This window comes from Palaemon carinicauda, chromosome 21 (assembly GCF_036898095.1).
Source record: "Palaemon carinicauda isolate YSFRI2023 chromosome 21, ASM3689809v2, whole genome shotgun sequence".
NCBI lineage: Eukaryota > Metazoa > Arthropoda > Malacostraca > Decapoda > Palaemonidae > Palaemon > Palaemon carinicauda.
This window is the reverse complement of record NC_090745.1, coordinates 101,993,812-102,015,334: the sequence shown is the minus strand read 5'-3', so window position 1 is coordinate 102,015,334 and position 21,523 is coordinate 101,993,812. Positions and strand designations below refer to the sequence as shown.

The following is a 21,523-nucleotide window of genomic DNA, read 5'->3' as shown; positions in this document are numbered from 1 at the left end:
TGATGGTGCTCTATCCGGCAAGTACGGATTGCCGAACTCTATGCTTGTAAAGAGTAGTCCCACATGTGTGATCATAAATACTGGTGAGCAGTGGCAGCTCGAGTATAAGCACTATAGAACTACAGTAACCCTGTTTTCGATAACATTCAATATAATGATTTTTTTTCCTTATTACTTTCTTTATACATGCAAAAAAATAATCCTTAAGCTTAATGTCAATAACCATCCTCAGTTAATGAAAGAAAAAAAAAACTTTGTATGGAACTATGCACTTTACAGTTCTAGCAAGGTCGTGTTTGACTGCTGTGCGCATGAAGGAAGCTGCACTTGAATTAGCAAAGTAGAAAAATGTACTGGAAATCCCACTGTGCTGACCTTGGCATCCTATGGAAGGTAGTGATTTTTTACTCTATGTTTCTTATAAATTAAAACAAGAAGAATGGATTTAATTTTTAAATGAATGAATCAAGCTTAAACTGTAGGCTCTAGTAAGTAGAAATGTTCATTTTTTTCTTTTTCTTTTAGGATTCTATCAAGTTTCTTAAAAGTATTCTTTTTATCTGTTTGTTTCCTTTAACAAAATATTAAAACAAAGGCTAAAGTTATCTGAGCAGCAAACCCCAAACTAATTTGAGCTATGAGACCCCACTGCTGGCAAACATTATTGTTGAGCACAGTCCCCACTTTTTAAGAATGCAATTTGGGCAAATGAGGTATGTGAACTACTGAGTGCCTTCTTTACACATGAAGGGAATAGGGCGATCACTGCTTGTGTTCTTGAAAATGTACTGAATGTGTATGTAAAGGTAAGTGTGATGACCATGCTATTATGGGTAAATGCGATGAGTGCGCCTGTTTATATGCGAGCGATTGAAGAGATAAGATTGATAAGTTCTCTGAGGATGAGCGCGAGAGTTTCCAATGGTTGACGAGTTCCATCCCTAGTGTGATCACCAAATTGTGAAGGCATGCGAGATAGGTGCATATCATATGCAGCTTGCACATCACATGAAAGGCACTTATTCCATGGTGTTCACATGCTAGAAAGCGCACTTCTCAGAATGCTCATGAGCAGGCTTTTCACATGGTATTCCTCCATATATTCTAAGGATACTGTACAGGCAAATTCTCCACAGAAGGGAAAGTCAAATAAAATTCAATAACTATTCGAGGAAGGGGTGCAAGGTTGCTTTCCTTTCAAAATTGTTGTCAGCAATATCTCCATTGTATGTAGTCCTGAGACTACTGACAAGGAGGGTGGTTCTACATTCGGTATTTCTGCCTGCTTGTCAGGTAGGTAGGATCCCTAGAGAGTTAGTGGGTCATTTGACTGGCCATTGGATCCCTCTCTAGTTACAGCTAATTTTTCCTTTACCTATAACTACGTACACTGAATGGTCTGGCCTATGCTTTACACATCCAACACTTCTTCATACACTTGAAAATGCTACAATTCTTCTTCACTCGAGGGTTTATATACTGCACTGTAATTGTTCAGTGGCTAATTTCCACTTGGTAAGGATAGAAGAGAGACTTTAGCTATGGTAACCAGCTCTTCTAGAAAGACACTTCAAAATCAAAGCATTATGCTCTAGTCTTGGATATTGGCCATAGTCTTTGTACCAAAGTCTTGCACTATCTCGGGTTAAAGTTTTCTTTGCTTGAGGGTACACTCAGGCACGATATTCTATCTGTTTCTATTCCTCACTAAGCTATTTTTCCTTTTAGTTCCCTTGGACTTATGGTATCTTGCTTTTCCAGGATACTACTGTATAATAATAATAATAAAAGTAATAATATTACTCAGGCCTTGTAATTTGTGCATCGATATGACTAAGGAATGCCACAGTGTCCTTAAAGCAATTTCCTCGCTGTCCTGAAGAATTTCCGACTGCATATTAAATGGTGATGTGCAAGATTTTGCCATTTCACTTGTGGGGGCCACTAGCACAGACTCTTTGCTGAAGGATAATACCACTATCTTTGTCACTCTGATGGAGAGGCGGAGGGTCAGTGGTCGGATTACCAGAAGAAGGAAGAGGCCCGACTGTGATCGATCCTGTTTCGGCTTCTTTCTTTTCTTCCCATATTCCCCCAACTGCTCTGACATCCAAATTCTGCACTCGTTGTAGGGGGAAGACTGAAAACAATCATGCCATCTGCAAGAGGCGCATAACAAATGGGGATCCACATTAATCCTGCTCATGAAGGTGCTGCACTTTTGTTCAGCAACTCCACGGTAGGAGCATATGTTGTCTGGTTATAGTTTCTCAATCATCAAACACACTTTCACTGCAAAAAGAACGAAGAAATAGATAAAACAGCCAAAGTAAGAACACCAAGAATAAGTCTATACACCTCGGCGGCTGAGGTCAGGATGCTGTTTGTGGATGGTGAAAAGGTGGAGGTTCCCCGCCACCTGGCAGTAACCACTAACACCTCTCGTTAAAATGCTAAGAGCCGAAATTCAGCCAAGTTCAAATCATACTCCTATTAAAGGACAAGGGTTTGTATTCGTGTAGGAATTTGTATATCTAAAAGAGTAATCCTTTATCTAATTGATGTTCTGTATAAATGTGCAGAACAAAAAAATTTCCCTTTGGTAGCCTTTTAGAAAAGTCCCTGCCTAGCGATCTGTTTGACGGGAGTCTGAGACCCACTCCAGCTCGACAGTTTCTAGTAGCGTCTGCAACTTCACTATCCTAGTGTGCTAGGATGGGGGATCTAAGGGAGCTTATATTTCTACCTGCCGAGTCATCAGTAGCCACTGCCTGCCCCTCTCTCATCCTACGTTGGAGAGGGGGGCTTGGGCACTGATCATATATATATGCAGTCAGTCTCTAGGGCATTGTCCTATTTTTTGCCTCTGCCATTCATGAGCAACCTCTAAAATCTTTGAAAAATTGTAATGGTTAAACTTACCATTTTTCAAATGTCAAAGACACTAAATCTGCGCAGCTCTAGCTACAGTTACTGTAAATGATTTCATATGATAGGCAAAGTTTCTGTACATGTACAATAAACACACTTCATTCAGGTAAACCAGAATTCCGAGAAATTTAAATTAAATAAAAACTGCTCATTTTTATCCAAATAACATAGCAACCATAAAAGGTCATGGATAGGTAAAACTTAAATGAAAACCTTCCCAAATCATAAACACCGAAGAAACTTTACCACTTTCTCGACCCCCAAATGGATATGAAACACTTTTAAACTTTTTAAAGCTAAAAATAATAAAAATTCAAAAGAGTTCTACTTACAACAGAGGTCGTCTTCAATATCAGGAGAAGTGACTGCACCTACAGTGGAGACTCCAGTATATGGCTGCACATAATTGGAGGGAAATACACCAATAAGTCCACCTATGGTCCCTTTCCACCAAGCTGCGTCTTCCTTGTCAATAACAGATATTATGGCACCGGCTTCAAAAGTCAGCTCATCGTCATTCATAGCATTGTATGGATAAAGAGCTTCCACTTGCTCAGCAAATCCTGTAAATAGATATAAAAAATATTCAGCAATAATAAAACAGGAATCAACTATTTCTAAAATAATGTATAATTTTCCTATACAGCAACCCAATTGAATTAAACATAAGGGAATGTTATTATTATTATTACTTGCCAAGCTACAACCCAGGTTGGAAAAGCTAGATGCTATAAGCCTAAGGGCTCCAACAGGGAAAATAGCTCAGTGAGGAAAGGAAATAAGGAAATAAACTATGAGAGAAATAATGAACAATATAAAATATATCAAGAACATTAACAACATTACAATAGCTCTTCCATTTATACATACATATACCAAGGTACTTCCCCCAATTTTGGGGGGTAGCCGACATCAAACAAATGAAACAAAAAAGGGGACGTCTCCTCTCTACGTTCCTCCCAGCCTGACAAGGGACTCAACCGAGTTCAGCTGGTACTGCTAGGGTGGCACAGCCCACCCTCCCACATTATCCACAACAGATGAAGCTTCATAATGCTGAATCCTCTACTGCTGCTACCTCCGTGGTCATCTAAGGCACCGGAGGAAGCAGCAGGGCCTACCGGAACTGCATCACAATCGCTTGCGATTCATTCCTATTTCTAGCACGCTCTCTTGCCTCTCTCACATCTATCCTCCTATCACCCAGAGCTTCCTTCACTCCATCCATCCACCCAAACCTTGGCCTTCCTCTTGTACTTCTCCCATCTACTCTTGCATTTATCACCTTATTTAGCAGACAACCATTTTCCATTCTCTCAACATGGCTTAAGTACCTCAACACATATCCACTCTAGCTGCTAACTCATTTCTTACACCCGTTCTCACCCTCACTACTTCGTTCCTAACCCTATCTACTCGAGATACACCAGCCATACTCCTTAGACACTTCATCTCAAACACATTAAATTTCTGTCTCTCCGTAACTTTCATTCCCCACAACTCTGATCCATACATCACAGTTGGTACAATCACTTTCTCATACAGAACTCTCTTTACATTCATGCCCAACCCTCTATTTTTACTACTCCCTTAACTGCCCCCAACACTTTGCATCCTTCACTCACTCTCTGACGTTAATCTGCTTCCACTCCACCATTAGCTGCAACAACAGACCCCAAGCACTTAAACTGATCCACCTCCTCAAGTAACTCTCCATTCAACATGACATTCAACCTTGCACCACCTTCCCTTCACGTACATCTCATAAACTTACTCTTACCCACATTAACTCTCAACTTCCTTCTCTCACACACCCTTCCAAATTCTGTCACTAATCGGCCAAGCTTCTCTTCCGTGTCTGCAACCAGTACAGTATCATCCGCAAACAACAACTGATTTACCTCCCATTCATGGTCATTCTCGTCTACCAGTTTCAATCCTCGTCCAAGCACTTGAGCATTCACCTCTCTCACCACTCCATCAACATGTAAGTTAAACAACCACGGTGACATCACACATCCCTGTCTCAGTCCCACTCTCACCGGGAACCAATCGCTCACTTCATTTCCTATCCTAACACATGCTTTTTTACCTTTGTAGAAACTTTTCACTGCTTGCAACAACCTTCCACCAACTCCATATAACTTCATCACATTCCACATTGCTTCCCTATCAACTCTAGCATACGCTTTCTCCAGATCCATAAACGCAACATACACATCCTTACCTTTTGCTAAATATTTCTCGCATATCTGCCTAACTGTAAAAATCTGATTCATACAACCCCTACCTCTTCTAAAACCACTCTGTACTTCTAAGATTGCATTCTCTGTTTTATCCTTAATCCTATTAATCAGTACTCTACCATACACTTTTCCAACTACACTCAACAAACTAATACCCCTTGAATTACAACACTCTTCCATTTATAAACTATATAAAAACTTTAAAAAAGCGAGAGGAAGAAAAATAAGATAGAACAGGGTGCCCGAGTATACCCTCAAGCAAGAGAATTCTACTCCAGGACAGTGGAAGACCATGGTACAGGGGCTATGGTGCTATCCAAGATTAGAGAACAATGGTTTAATTTTGGGGTGTTCTTCTCCTAGAAAAGCTGCTTACCATAGCTAAAAGAGTCTCTTCTACGCTTACTAAGAGGAAAGTAGCCACTGAACAATTATAATGCAGTATTTAACCTCTTGAGTAAAGGAGAATTGTTTGGTAATCTAAGTGTTATCAAGTGTATGAGGAGAGAGGAGAATGTGGAAAGACTAGGCCAGACTATAAATGTGATATCCACAACTAACAAACTGGGATTATAATCAAGCTTTTGATATGATTATGATGTGAAACTGTCCTTCACAGAAAATTTTCAGTTAACTTTGCGTCATTTTGCATAATTGTCTTTGTTGTATTTTGCTTTTGAAACTACTTCAATAAACAGCTTTTTTATTATTATTACTAATCATCATCCTATCTCATCGTGCCAATATTGTATCCACTGCATAGTGACCTGATTACATTCGTAGAGGTCCAAATTTGTACAGATTGGCCACTGTTCACACCCGCAAAGTATGTGGTCCATTGTCTGGATGGGATAGGCACTCTACAGAGGGGGCGAGGCCCCACTTATGAAGTGTCTCCAGTCCTTCCAAATCTAGCTCTTGCTCTATTAAAAATAATCTAATCCTTTCTATAGTTTTGTTCTATGGTGAGGACACTCACATGGACTCTGGATGGTCTCACCAGGTGTGCAATGATATTTTTCTCTCCACCACTCAAGGGGAATTATTATTATCAGCTAAGCTACAACTCTAGTTGGAAAAGCAGAATGCTATAAGCTCTATGGCTCCCACAAGAAAATACAGCCCAGTGGGGAAAGTAAATAATGAAAATATGATACCCTAGAATCCTAACCCCACAAATTAAATTAGGAACCTTTTAGCTATATGGCTTCAACAAGGAAATATAGCCCAGTGGGGAAATGAAATAATGAAAATAGGATGCCTTAGAATCCTAACTCCACAAATTAAATTAGGAACCTTTTCTCTAATGCTTTCAATCTTATCTAAATAAAACTTAACCACTTAAATCGGACAAAGAAACCTAGTTTCTACTGTACATCAAACATTTTTCTCAAATGATTAATGTGGAAAAATTCATGAAGACCTTTTACCTTGTTATTCTTAGCCCAAAAGCACCAAAATCCACATCATTGTAATGAGCCTGTACCTCACAAACATATTTAGCTGATGTTAAAGCTAGCATAAAAAGGGTCTTGGCTATAGGATCTTTGAAAGCAAGACTCCAAAGATTCAAAACAAGGACTCTTTAGATATTATAACAACATATCTTGCTTTCCATAGACAGACCTGAGAACCAGAAGTTTCTCAATTGCAAAAGATCTGAACATGCTCAGTAATACTCAAAGTGGCTAAATCTAACCAAAGATGCCTTAAATACTCAAAAATATTAATCAAACTAGTCCTTGTTAGAGAAACATTCCTGGACTTACACTAATTAAAATACACATATTGTCTGATACAAATTATTGGTAGAATGGTTTTTAGAACCTAAAACAGACAATCTAGAGGACCTAGAAAACTAATTTTCTTTGAGAATATGGTTAGAAAATGAATAGGACTTTGGGTGGACTGATCTTGAAACTGGTAGTGAGAAGGAAATTAAAAAGTCCTGTAACAGGGCATCCACATTCCATGCTAGGAGATACAGCACCAGAGAGCAAAACACTTTCATCACCTTGGTAAGGGATCTAGCACAGGGAGGCAAAACACCTCCATCATCTTATCAAGGGAAGTCACAAACATGTCCATATTTAGTCTTTCTGACCAGCTTGAAATCTGGACTCACAAGAGGATGTAGACCACATGTTCAATGTTTCCTATTTAACTGGTCTGTTGATACATGGTAGAAGAATTATTCCCCTTGGATCCATCCAAGAAGAGAACTTTCACTCTGCAGAAAGGACTCCAACCTTGTTCCCCCTGCTTCTGAATGTAAGCCAGTGCTATAGTATTGTTTGAAAACAATGCCACTTATTTCCCCATCACCAGAGAATCCTGAGCCTGAAGGGCCTTGAGGTCAGATAATTGTTTCAGGCAATTTCTATGTAGGGCCAATACCTTCTCCAAACACCTTCCACACAGGTGAAGATAATCGAGGGTTGCAACACTATATTTCCTGTAAAGCATTTGCGGAAAGAGAATTTCCATAAATTTTACTTCCAACAACACTCCAGGAACCAAACAACAAGGTCTGTCCTACTATTTCATCTGTTCTATCTGGTTACGAATCACAGGTATGCAAATAGATTTAAGATTGGAAGTATATGTAAAAAAAAATTTACTTATTAGTAGTTCTCACCAATTATAGCCTAGTATGTTGTAGGACTGAAGACAGCATGGATCTGTGTCCTTTGATGGAAGGCACAAAAAATCTTTTTAATAACACAAATGTTAAGAGTCTAATATTATCTAAGGAAGTGTTGCTTCCAAAATTTCCTGGGACTTACACAATGTATATAGGTAAGCCACTGATGCTCTCACAAGTTCTTGGTTGAACAATGTCTAGCTACTATAATACCTGGAAAACTCTTTTGTTTGAAGGACACAGTGGAAATTCTCTAAAACTCCATGCAGTTACATGAAGCATGAGGGGATATCTATATAGAAAATGGTAGCGTGGCTGTCTAAGAACATATGCTCTGTGAGTTTGGTAGATTAGGAGCTCCATTATCAATGGTCAAATGTCTGAAATATTGAGACCAGTAAAAGGTTATGAAAATCATCCTGGTATAGAATGATTCTTGGAGCCTATTGAAAGCCTGACAAATCATGGTAAAAATTGAAGCAAATAGCAATCTAGGTTCAACCATTCTTGCGGCAAGACATCCCATAGCCCTTGAATAAGTCATATCAAGGCTAAAATTCTGTCTTTCTATAGTGAGAGTTCATAAATACGTCCACAAGTGGCCAGTCCCTACGCTTTCTAAAACTCTTAACACACGTCTGAGTGTGGTGACCATTCTACGGACAGAAGCTGGTTCTTCCAACTCAACTGATCTGCCACTTTTCCCTACCAAGAAAACAATGAGATAACAATATGATGGGTTTTCATCCTTCTGCCCAGCACATAAGGTTACTGGGCTAGAAGGAATAACATCCTCTATTGACACCCTTCCTGTTTCCTAATATATTGTCCTTATGCAGGTATAGTACCTTTCCCATCACCAGATTCTACCTCGACATTGCAGAGTCCCACAACATTTAAAGATTAAGAACCTGAGTTTCTAGATTTAACTCCACTGAACTAGACACCAATGCAAATCCCACCACCTGAAATTTATGCATGACCATCACAGGGAGGAATCTAGCCTATCCTTGGATCCGTATTCATCTTGGTATTGGTAGAGGTGAAACAGCTTTGAGACGGATGATCTTTTCATAGGAAACCAACACCAATAAGAGGGACATGCAACAGTTGATCAACTCATCATTTAGGATCGTGAAGCTCGCAATGGTGTTCAAGGATAGAAACCTTTTAAATTATTCACAGAATTAAAGTCAGAAGAGACTTCTTGAGACTCGCCAAACTCTTAGGTTCCACAACAGGTTTAGAGAAAGTTGTTGAGCCTTTAAAAGGTCTTCCTTCCATGATCCTATAACCAAACAATTGTCTACTGTATGTATAACAGGACCTCGATGCCTAACCTATATAATAATCTGGTGACCGGAGCCATGACACTTGAATATTGGAGTACCAAGCTTACTCACAAACTAAGACAGGTAAACTGAAATGCTGTACCTTTCACCAATACACACAAATTTTAGAGGGATGAAGAAATTTGCATCCGAAATATCAATGGAAAACAAAACTCTCTACTGGATTGCCATTTGGACTGATATTGAGGTTTTCATTCAAAACATTGTCATGGACAGATTTGTTGCGGCTCAACACCGGACGCCAACCTCCTGAAGACACTTGTACCAGAAAAAGCAGATAGTACAACAGGATACAGTATAGGGATTGATAGAATTCGGGATTATTAAAAAATGTGGCAATAGCAATCTTTGTCATAATGAACATTTAGGGAACAGAAAGAGCTAATTTCAGCAATGCAGGTCCATGAAACACATTAAGATTCACAGTGTACATGCAGTGAGACTACATTCTTTCTGTTAGATAAAATACAGTTGAACTTGGGAATTTTCACAGGACATGAATACAGGAAATGGGTTGAAATGAAACAAATAGCATAGGGACTATGAAAAATGTTATTTTGATTATAAAATAAATTTTTGAATATACTTACCCGGTGATTATATAGCTGCAACTCTGTTGCTCGACAGACAACTCTACGGAAAAACTCGCCAGCGATCGCTACACAGGTTGCGGGTGTGCCCAACAGCGCCATCTGTCGACCAGATACCCAGCTCTCAATGTAAACAAAGACTCAATTTTCTCCTCGTCCCACTGCGTCTCTATTGGGGAGGAAGGGAGGGTCATTTAATTTATAATCACCGGGTAAGTATATTCAAAAATTTATTTTATAATCAAAATAACATTTTTCAATATTTAACTTAGCCGGTGATTATATAGCTGATTCACACCCAGGATGGTGGGTAGAGACCAGTAATATATGTTTACACTTTTATGAGCTAAGAGTTTTTTATTTCATTTTAGAAGTTATCAAAATAACAAAAACAAAATAAATAGGTACCTGGTAAGGAAGTCGACTTGAACAATTACTCTGCCTTTTAAGTACGTCTTCCTTACGGAGCCTCGCGATCCTCTTAGGATGCTGATCGACCCCTAGGATCTGAAGTATCAAGGGTTGCAACCCATACAACAGGACCTCATCAAACCCCTAATCTAGGCGCTCTCAAGAAATGACTTTGACCACCCGCCAAATCAACCAGGATGCGAAAGGCTTCTTAGCCTTCCGGACAACCCATAAAAAAACAACATTTCAAGAGACAGATTAAAAGGATAAGGAATTAGGGAATTGTAGTGGTTGAGCCCTCACCCACTACTGCACTCGCTGCTACGAATGGTCCCAGTGTGTAGCAGTTCTTGTAAAGAGACTGGACATCTTTCAAGTAAAATGACGCGAACACTGACTTGCTTCTCCAATAGGTTGCGTCCATTATACTTTGCAGAGATATATTTTGCTTAAAGGCCACGGAAGTTGTTACAGCTCTAACTTCGTGCGTCTTCACCTTAAGCAAAGTTCGGTCTTCCTCACTCAGATGTGAATGAGCTTCTCGTATTAACAATCTGATAAAGTCTGACCAAGCATTCTTTGACATAGGCAAGGATGGTTTCTTAACTGAACACCATAAAGCTTCAGATTGGCCTTGTAAAGGTTTAGTACGCTTTAAATAGAACTTAAGAGCTCTAACAGGGCATAAGACTCTTTCTAGTTCATTGCCTACGATCTCCGATAAGCTGGGGATATCGAAAGATTTAGGCCAAGGCCGAGAAGGCAGCTCATTTTTGGATAGAAAACCAAGTTGTAGCGAACAAGTGGCTTTTTCTGACGAAAATCCGATGTTCTTGCTGAAGGCATGAATCTCACTGACTCTTTTAGCCGAGGCTAAGCATACCAGGAAAAGAGTCTTAAGAGTGAGATCTTTCAGGGAGGCTGATTGTAACGGCTCCAACCTGTCTGACATGAAGAATCTTAGTACCACGTCTAAATTCCATCCAGGGGTAGCCAAATGACGCTCCTTGGTGGTCTCAAAAGACTTAAGGAGGTCTTGCAGATCTTTATGTTTGGAAAGATCTAAGCCTCTATGCCGGAAGACCGATGCCAACATGCTTCTGTAGCCCTTGATAGTGGGAGCTGAAAGGGATCGTCCTTTTCTCAGGTATAAGAGAAAAACAGCTATTTGACCTACAGAGGTACTGGTCGAGGATACAGAAACTGACTTGCACCAGTCTCGGAAGACTTCCCACTTCGATTGGTAGACTCTAATGGAAGACGCTCTCCTTGCTCTAGCAATCGCACTGGCTGCTTCCTTCGAAAAGCCTCTAGCTCTCGAGAGTCTTTCGATAGTCTGAAGGCAGTCAGACGAAGAGCGTGGAGGCTTTGGAGTACCTTCTTTACGTGTGGCTGACGTAGAAGGTCTACCCTTAGAGGAAGACTACTGGGAACGTCTACTAACCATCGAAGTATCTCGGTGAACCATTCTCTCGCGGGCCAGAGGGAAGCAACTAACGTCAACCTTGTCCCTTCGTGAGAGGCGAACTTCTGCAGTACCTTGTTGACAATCTTGAACGGTGGGAAAGCGTAGAGATCCAGATGTGACCAATCTAGGAGGAAAGCATCTATATGTATTGCTGCTGGGTCCGGGACTGGAGAGCAATAGATTGGAAGCCTCTTGGTCAGCGAGGTTGCAAAGAGATCTATGGATGGTTTTACCCCAAGTGGCCCAAAGTCTTTTGCACACATCCTTGTGGAGGGTCCATTCGGTTGGAATTACTTGCCCTTTCCGACTGAGACAATCTGCTATGACGTTCAAGTCGCCTTGGATGAACCTCGTTACTAGGGAGATGTCTTGACCTTTTGACCAGATGAGCAGGTCCCTTGCGATCTCGTACAACGTCAGTGAGTGGGTACCTCCTTGTTTGGAGATGTACGCCAAGGCCGTGGTGATGTCCGAGTTAACTTCCACCACTTTGCCTCGAAGGAGAGACTTGAAGCTTTTCAAGGCCAGATGTACTGCCAACAGCTCCTTGCAGTTGATATGCATGCTCCTCTGACTCGAGTTCCACAGTCCTGAGCATTCCCGACCGTCTAGTGTCGCGCCCCAGCCCACGTCCGATGCGTCCGAGAAGAGAACGTGGTTGGGAGTCTGAACAGCCAGGGGAAGACCCTCTCTTAGGTTGATATTGTCCTTCCACCAAGTCAGACAAGACTTTATCTTTTTGGAAACCGGGATCGAGACCGCTTCTAGCGTCTTGTCCTTTTTCCAGTGAAAAGCTAGATGGTATTGAAGAGGACGGAGGTGTAGTCTTCCTAGTGACACAAATTGTTCCACGGATGACAGCGTCCCTACCAGACTCATCCACAGCCTGACTGAGCAGCGTTCCTTCTTCAGCATCTTCTGGATGGATAGCAGGGCTTGATCTATTCTGGGGGCTGATCGTCTTGTTCAGCAACGTCCTCATCAGAGGGTTCCTCATCCGAAAACTGATGAGGAAACGGCAACGGAGTGGGCAACGTCTGGCTCGCTGAGTCCGGTCGCACTGGTGCATGCGTGACGGAGCCGGACGCAACATCATGGAACTGCTGCACAGTCTGTGAACTGTCAACAACCATGGGTGCGCGAGGAAGCACAGCGTCAACCCGAGACTGTCTAGACCGTCTGGGTTGTGCAGTCAACACCCTACCGGGTTGCTGAGGTAGACGCACTGCGTCAAAACAAGTCACCTCTGCTGGTTGTTGAACGTCCTGAACGTCAACAACCACCTCCGAGCGTCGCTTAACGTCAACGTGCGGCTGGCAACCCACACTGGGTCGCATCGGTGGAGGAACCACCTCAACTGGCAGACGCGAGTAGGTTACCTCAGCGTCAACAGGGCGCACAACCGACCGGTTGGAAGGTTGTTGGCCAGAAGGTTCGGTAGCAACCTTCTCCGCATTAAAGTCCTCTATCAAGGACGCAAGCTTGGACTGCATGTCTTGCAGCAAAGCCCATTTAGGGTCTACGGGAGCAGGTGCGGCAACAGACGGGGTTAGCGACTGAGGCGGTACCGCTTTCCATCCCTGAAAGCCTTGTTTATGCATAACATAATTGTACAGCAAAACTTCAAAGGCTCGAAAACAGCTGTGAAGTTGACCTGTAAAAAACTTGGAGCGTCTCCTGGCCAGGCGCCAGGGAGAGTCTACGAGATTTGAGAAGTCTATCTGGGCAGAGGCATGAACTCCCAAGCCGAGAACTTCTCTCGTGTCATATCAGACTCTCGCTCTATAAGCCAGTTTAAAAGAAGGGAAAGCAAAGGCTGTATCCCCCAAACTCCTCCTGGTGAAAAACCAGTCGCCTAGCCAACGTAAAGCTCTCTAGGAGAGCGAGAGAGCACTAGCTTAAAAACAACGGCTTCGAAGTAGCTAGGCCTAGTGTAAGCTCTGACGTTTAGGCGAACGAGGAGCAGCAGTTACAAAAAGATCCGGACAAAGATCCTTAAAAAAATCATCATGATTTAATTAAAGTCCATAGGGGGCTAAGCAGCTTTAGGCTCCTCTCCATCTGACAGAGTCCTCAAGGGAATATCAGTAGGAGGGGGAACAGCAACTTCCTCATCTACAGGAACCTTGTCCGATAAAAGCTGAGTCTCAAGCAAGGGAGAGACCTACCGTGGTGGCAATGCTTTACAAGCAGAGTCCACACTCACTGGTGCATTAGTAGCGGACCAGAACGCAACGTCATGTAACTGCTTGACAGTCTGTGAACTGTCAACAACTGAACTGTCAACCACAACAGGTGCGTGAGGACGCACAGCGTCCACTCGAGACTGCTTTGACTGCCTAGACTGAGCAGTCAAAACAACTCTAGAATGCGGAGGTTGACGCACAGCGTCAAAACAAGTCAACTCCGATTGTTAGTGAACGTCTTGAACGTCAACAGGAGCATCAGCCAGTGGCCTAACGTCCAAATGCGGCTGAAAAACCACACGAGACCGCATCGAGTGTGGTTCTAAACAACCTGACTGACGTGACTAAGCTACGCCAACGTCAACAGTAAGCACAAAGGAACGTTAGGTTGGCTGAAAGCCAGGATATCGATGAGATAAACGGCTAGACTCAACGGACTAATCGGCAGAATAGTCTTCCATAAGGGAGGCAAGCATATACTGCATGTCTTGCCATACAACCCATTAAGGATCAACGGAAATGGTTGTGGTAAGAGACGAGGGTAACGTCTGTGACCACAACACTTTGCCAACAAAAAAAAGACTCTCGGAGTCTGTGTTACGCTTTTGTTAGGCGGCGAGCAGTTATCCGATGACTGCATAGGGTCAGAGCTGTCCTAATGGTTGTAACCAGGACGCTGGACCTGTCCTGAAAGGACTGACTTTCGCTTAAGGGCTTCGAAACCTTGTGACAGGTTTCTTATGCGAAAAGCCTTCGGATGACGAGGAGAAACAACGTCTCTCTCGTCTTATGGTAGGGGAGATCTTGGTAAGATACACCCGATACCATAGAGGGAAAACGTCTGTTCGTTGATCAAGGCCTCTCAAACCCATAAGTCGTTTGACATTACTTCTCCCCTGGGCTTGGGAGCATGCAAGAGGTCCCGGACTAGGTGAACGACAGGCACGAACAGACGAACCCTCGGACGCAACACTGTAACACTTTGCGCATATCACTTTATCACTTCGATTTTCTGTTTTGCACTTATTTCACTGAAATCGAAACTTTTACTGATTTCTACCTGAAACACGCAATTCTACCCTTCATTAAAAGGTAGTAATTGCGAAATCAGTCGTATAATACAAGCTCATTAATACCAGCAAAAAACAGAAAACATATTTTAAGATAAAAAAATCAGTGGCTGGGAAAGAGACTAAACACTAGTTCATATAAACTACGTTTTCAATCTCTCACCGCACATAGCCTGGGGACGAGAATAAAAAACTAAAAACGTTTTATCCTTCCTCCCCGTACAGCGACTAGGGACGAGAGTAACTCGAGAACAACGTTACCCACTTGAACGGAACGTTTTCTCTCCTCTCTCTCCCTCCGTCTCTATCTCTCTCTCTCTTTCTCTCTTGATTTCGCACCTAAGAGAAGAGCCCAATTATATTTCATCAAAAAAACATGTTATTTGACTAAAGGAAAAAACTGAAAGGTTTTTCAAATAAAAAGTTCCTTTAAAATAGAATTTAAAACATTTAAGCTAAGAAAGAATGAACAAAACGTCAGAATCGATTTACTCTTACTGCAAAGTGAAACCGTGATACACTCTCTCTCTATCGTAACGATAGAGCGCATGTTGAACGTCCTGAACGTCAACAACTGCGTAGCGTAAAAAAACTAAACGTTAGTTCATCTTTGAAAACAGTACGAAGACTATCAAAGAAATTCTTTCATAAAATATTACATTTAAAAAGTTTTAAATCCTTAGCTCTTTAAAAGCTAATTACGAAATAAAGGGCTCAACGTTGATTAACTTCGGTTTCCAAGTTAGGACCGCCTACTCTCAGGAAAGGTCGCATATAAACAAAACATTAAAATTTATTTTTATATGTTTATAATAAATGGAAAGTTAATCAAAGAGGCCTAATAAAGGCGGAGAGATATAAAATATATAGAGGAAAATCTATAACGTGATAAGATAATTACTAAAAGCCTAAACACACTTCCGTCTAAGGGAAGGGTCGGCCATTTAAAAGTGAAAGAAAGTCCATACTCTCTTTGTCACCATAATAAAATCTATCCAAAACGAGTTCAAGATTTAAGATGAAGATAAAACACCTGCATAGCGAAAGCTCAAAACTAGAATATAGTACTTCACCAAATAGATGTGAAAAACTCCAGTTTAGCAACAGCGAGTAAAGTACGTCTTGTCGACACCTCGACAGAGAGAAAATTGAGTCTTTGTTTACATTGAGAGCTGGGTATCTGGTCGACAGATGGCGCTGTTGGGCACACCCGCAACCTGTGTAGTGATCGCTGGCGAGTTTTTCCGTAGAGTTGTCTGTCGAGCAACAGAGTTGCAGCTATATAATCACCGGCTAAGTTAAATATTGAAAAACTTTCATATTAGACTATGTTATAAGTAAACTATGGAGTGTTGAATGCTTCTTTACTATTTCTAATACTCTTTAACCCTTTTACCCCCAGGCTTTTTGGAAATTTCCAACCCTTAACCCCCAAGGGGTTACTTTTTTCCCAGCACATTTTGGTGTATATTTCTTTTAAATTGCTCTAACAGCCTTAATTTTTGTCATAGAGAGGTCAGGTTGGTCTCATTCTCTTGGAAAATGTCTGAATTTTCTCAAAAAATTATCAAAAATATGAAAAAAATGATTTTTATAGCATTTTTTTGCAAGGACGTACCGGTACGTCCATGGGGGTAAAGGGATGGCTTTTGTGAAACGTACTAGTACATCCTTTGGGGGTAAAAGGGTTAATAGTGTTAAGTGTTTTCTGGGTTTTTTTATTTTCTTAATATTCAATGTAAAATTGCTAATTTTAGAAGAAAAAATTAAAAACCCTTTCAAATAATTATCTATCCAATAAAATATGAACTGCAATACAGGTACCTTGTTTGCCATAATCAGTTAATTCTTTAATTTTACATCCTTTACTTTATCCATTACTATTGGATCTGATGAACAGACTTACATACCATTTGCATAAATAAAATGATGCTTTTCATGAGAGCACATGGGATTTGTATGGTAATTTGTTATGAAGAATATAACATGTTTCAAAAACAAAATATATTCAATAATTAAAAATTCATACCATTTGATGCATCATTTGGCCCTGACATAGGCTCATCGGTTGGAGGAGAAATAGTGACTTGTGTAATTGGGTTTGGATTCATGGGTGCCACCACATCATCTGGAGGGGCATCTTCTCTGTTTGTAAGTTCCATGGAAACCGGAGTAGACCGAGATGATCCTCCCAGCACTTTCACATATGTGGCTGGGAACCACCCAATTTGACGTTTCTTGCCCTTGGCCTGCAAAAGAAAGAAAAACATCAAACATCAGCAAATAATAATGTGATTTTTTTTTTATATATAAACAACAGAATTTGTTATCTAAATACTCAGCTGATGTTCACATTGCTTCTCCAGAATCTTGGTTTATCAACATTTACCCTTAAGATTTAAAAGGAAAACCTTTCCATTTTCTTTCCACTCTATAGACAAATACCCCTCCCTAGTAAAGTAATGAGACACACTAGCGGTTAATTACAAGAAGCGAAGCACCAGGTCCTTTTTGTTATTTGTTTCAAAATCAAATTATTCCATATACTCTGGATATCACGAATCAGCGCGGAAGTGTGTGGATATGCATATGATTATCAGGCGAGTATAGATATACGTTATATCTTACTAAAAAAATTCTGTTTATATTTATGAACCTCCTTGATGTTCAAATTGTCGACTATCACATACTGATGGAGATAGCACACCAGTGAAAGAAAGGAAAACATACAGTATGAAATAATTAATATTTGACTTTACTGGTACACTATCCTTGAAATATGAGACTCAAGATTCCTTTTACTAAAGATATTTTCAAAATCTTGAAAATAAAAAAATTATAGATAACCTGAAATCCAAAGTTTTAAAAGACCACATCACCAGCAGCTACTCAAGAGCCTAGAGCCCAGCAATTTTGATAAGATAACCATGATTCTTCACAATATTGTTCAGCAAACACCAACATGGTATGCCATTGAGCTGTTGTTAAAACTCTCTCTAAATAAAGATTTCTGTAGAAATTAAGAGATGTGGGTGTACTCCTTATGGCCTGAGCCTAAGTCCTCAAGGCTTTTATGAGATTTAGATCCAATTCTGAGTTTCTATGACTAAACTTTTACCTATAAATAACATTGTATTTTTGACCAGAGGATAAATTTGAATTCTAATCCCAAAGAAAACTAGGGACACTACCCCTAATGTCCATAGTTTGTATATAATAATAATAATAATAATAATAAAAATACTGAGCCATTCTTATTGGATAAAGAAATTTATTTTTTGGTGAAATTGTTACAACCATTTCCAAATAGGGGGAAGGGAATAAAATAATTGTGGCCCTGTTAGTCTCAAAATAATCTTCTCTTAGAGCGGAGATGAAAGACAAAGATAAAACAATCTTATACTCCTATAGCCTACCTTAAAAGAGAGTCCTTGCAGTTTACTATACATAGAGCTAAAGCTAATATTAGAAGGAAAAGCATTTTAGCCATGAAACCTTTAAGTCTAAGATTTTCAGTTAAATAAAAGAAAAATCTTTCAAATGCTGTTAAAGCCCATACAAATACTAAAAAACAGACATGATTACTGGCAGCCTTTTAATATTAAAATTTTTCAATACATCCATTATAATAGCTGAAATGGATAGATCTAATCACAGATGATTGTGTACAGAATTAAGCACACACACTCCCGCCTTCAGTTTGGAATTTTGGAAATTCAGATTATTTAATTTTTGGCTATAACAACTACATTTCTTATTTCAAACAGCTTTTTTAACAATAATTTGTTTCATGGCTAAAAAGTTCTATCCTTTACACTTACAGAAGTTCATCCAGTCCAATACACAACCCCTTTTTGTACCCTGGTTTATAAAAAAAGAAGGTATGGCTGTATTGCTGAGTGAATGGATGACAGGTAAAGTAGTGGAATGGAAGGAGATATCTAGGTTAATGTGGGTAAGGGTTAGGTTGGGTAAGGAATGTTGGGCTTTTGAGAGTGCGTATGGGCCAGGTTGTGAAAAAAGTGAAGGAGAGCGGAATGAGTTCTGGAATGAATTAACTAGGTGTGTAGAAGGACTGGGTAGAAGGAATTATGTAGTTGTCATGGGTGACTTAAATGCTAGAGTGGGCACGGGAGAGGTAGAAGGTGTCATTGGGAAGTATGGCGTACCAGGTGCAAATGAGAGTGGTGAGAGACTGGTAGATATGTGTGTTGAGCAAGAGATGGTGATAAGTTCTAGCTTTTTCAAAAAGAAAGATAAAAACAAGTATACATGGGTAAGAGTGGCAAATGGAAGAGTGGTAGAAAGGGCGTTAATGGATAATGTGTCGATAACTAAAAGAATGTTTGGAAGATTGAAACATGTGCATGTGTTTAGGGGTATGGCTAACGGTATGTCTGATCATTTTTTGGTGGAAGGAAAATTAGTTGTAGCAAAAGAGTGGGGGAATAGAGTAGGTGGATGTAAAAGGGAGCTAGTGAGGGTTGAAGAGCTAATAAAACCTGGAGTAAAATGTAAATATCAAGAAAGGTTGAAAATATCATATGAAAGAAAATGTCATATGACGAAGTGAAAGTAAGAGAAACTGGTAATTTAGAGAAGCAGTGGAAGTTAGTAAAATAAATTTTGTTGGGATTGCAAGTGATGTGTGTGTGGAAAGAAGTTTGTTGGGGGCAGCATGAGGAAGGGCAGTGAATGGTGGAATGAAGAAGTGAAGGTAAAAGTGGAAGAGAAAAAGAGGGCTTTTGAAGAATGGCTGCAGAGTAATAGTGTAGAGAAGTATGAAAGATATAGGGAGAAAAATGTGGAAGTAAAACGCAATGTAAGTAATGCAAAGAGGGCAGCTGACCTGAGGTGGGGTCAGGGATTGGGTCATTCATATGAAGAGAATAAGAAGTAATTTTGGAAAGAAGAGAAGAGAGTAAGGAAGGTGCCGGTGATGGGAGATGAGAATGAGAGAGAGATTACAAGAGAGGAAGTGAAGAGAGGACTAGATGAAACGAGAGTAAGAAAAGCATCTGGTATGGATGGTGTGAGAGCTGAGATATTGAAGGATGGGGGTGTGACTGTACTTGAATTGTTGGTGAGATTGTTTAACATGTGTTCTGTGTTGTCAATGGTACCAGTAGATTGGGTTTGTGCGTGTATTGTATCCCTATATAAGGGTAAGGGAGATGTGCATGAGTGTTGTAATTCAAGAGGTATTAGTTTATTGAGCGCAGTTGGAAAAGTGTATGGTAGAGTACTGATTAATAGGACTAAGGATAAAACAGAGAATGCAATCTTAGAAGTACAGGGTGGTTTTAGAAGAGGTAGGGGTTGTATGAATCAGATTTTTACAGTTAGGCAGATATGCGAGGAATATTTAGCAAAAGGTAAGGATGTGTATGTTGTATTTATGGATCTGGAGGAAGTGTATGATAGAGCTGATAGGGAAGCAATGTGGAATGTGATGAGGTTATATGGTGTTGGTGGAAGGTTATTGCAAGCAGTGAAAAGTTTCTACAAAGGCAGTAAAGCATGTGTTAGGATAGGAAATGAAGTGAGCAATTAATTTCCAGTGAGTGGGACTGAGACAGGGATGTGTGATATCGCCATGGTTGTTTAACTTGTATGTTGATGGAGTGGTGAGAGAGGTGAATGCTCGAATGCTTGGACGAGGATTGAAACTGATAGACGAGAATGACCATGAATGGGAGGTAAATCAGTTGTTGTTTGCGGATGATACTGTACTGGTTGCAGACGAGGAAGAGAAGCTTGGACGATTAGTGACAGAATTTGGAAGGGTGTGTGAGAGAAGGAAGTTGAGAGTTAATGTGGGTAAGAGTAAGGTTATGAGATGTTCGGGAAGGGAAGGTGGTGCGAGGTTGAATGTCATGTTGAATGGAGAGTTACTTGAGGAGGTGAATCAGTTTAAGTACTTGGGGTTTGTTGTTGCAGCCAATGGTGGAGTGGAAGCAGATGTACGTCAGAGAGTGAATGAAGGATGCAAAGTGTTGGGGGAAGTTAAGGGAGTAGTAAAAAATAGAGGGTTTGGCATGAATGTAAAGAGAGTTCTGTATGAGAAAGTGATTGTACCAACTGTGAAGTATGGAACGGCGTTGTAGGGAATGAAAGTGATGGAGAGACAGAAATTGAATGTGTTTGAGATGAAGTGTCTAAGGAGTATGGCTGGTGTATCTCGAGTAGATAGGGTTAGGAATGAAGTAGTGAGGGTGAGAACGAGTGTAAGAAATGAGTTAGCAGCTAGAATGGGCATGAATGTGTTGAGGTGGTTTGGCCATGCTGAGAGAATGGAAAATGGCTGTCTGCTAAAGAAGGTGATGAATGCAAGAGATGATGAGAGAAGTACAAGAGGAAGGCCTAGGTTTGGGTGGATGGATGGAGTGAAGAAAGCTCTGGGTGATAGGAGGATAGATATGAGAGAGGCAAGAGAGCATGCTAGAAACAGGAATGAATGACGAGCGATTGTGACGCAGTTCCGGTAGGCCCTGCTGCTTCCTCCGGTGCCTTGGATGTCCGTGGAGGTAGCTACAGTAGGGGATACAGCATTATGAAGCTTCATCTGTGGTGGATAATGGGGAAGGGTGGGCTGTGTCACCCTAGCAGTACCAGCCGAACTCGG

The 21,523-nt window shown here is 40.7% G+C and overlaps 1 protein-coding gene across 1 annotated transcript in view; it reads right to left on the bottom strand.

The window, feature by feature from the left end:
• LOC137615380 (intersectin-1-like) overlaps positions 1 to 21,523 on the bottom strand; it is a 377,240-nt gene that overhangs the window by 147,244 nt on the left and 208,473 nt on the right. Inside the window, exons 27-28 of the mRNA XM_068345199.1 lie at positions 16,928 to 17,147; positions 3,264 to 3,494 (exon numbers count right to left, since the gene is read on the bottom strand). Of these exons, the coding sequence (XP_068201300.1) occupies positions 3,264 to 3,494; positions 16,928 to 17,147 (451 nt within the window). The remainder of the gene's footprint in view (positions 1 to 3,263; positions 3,495 to 16,927; positions 17,148 to 21,523) is intronic.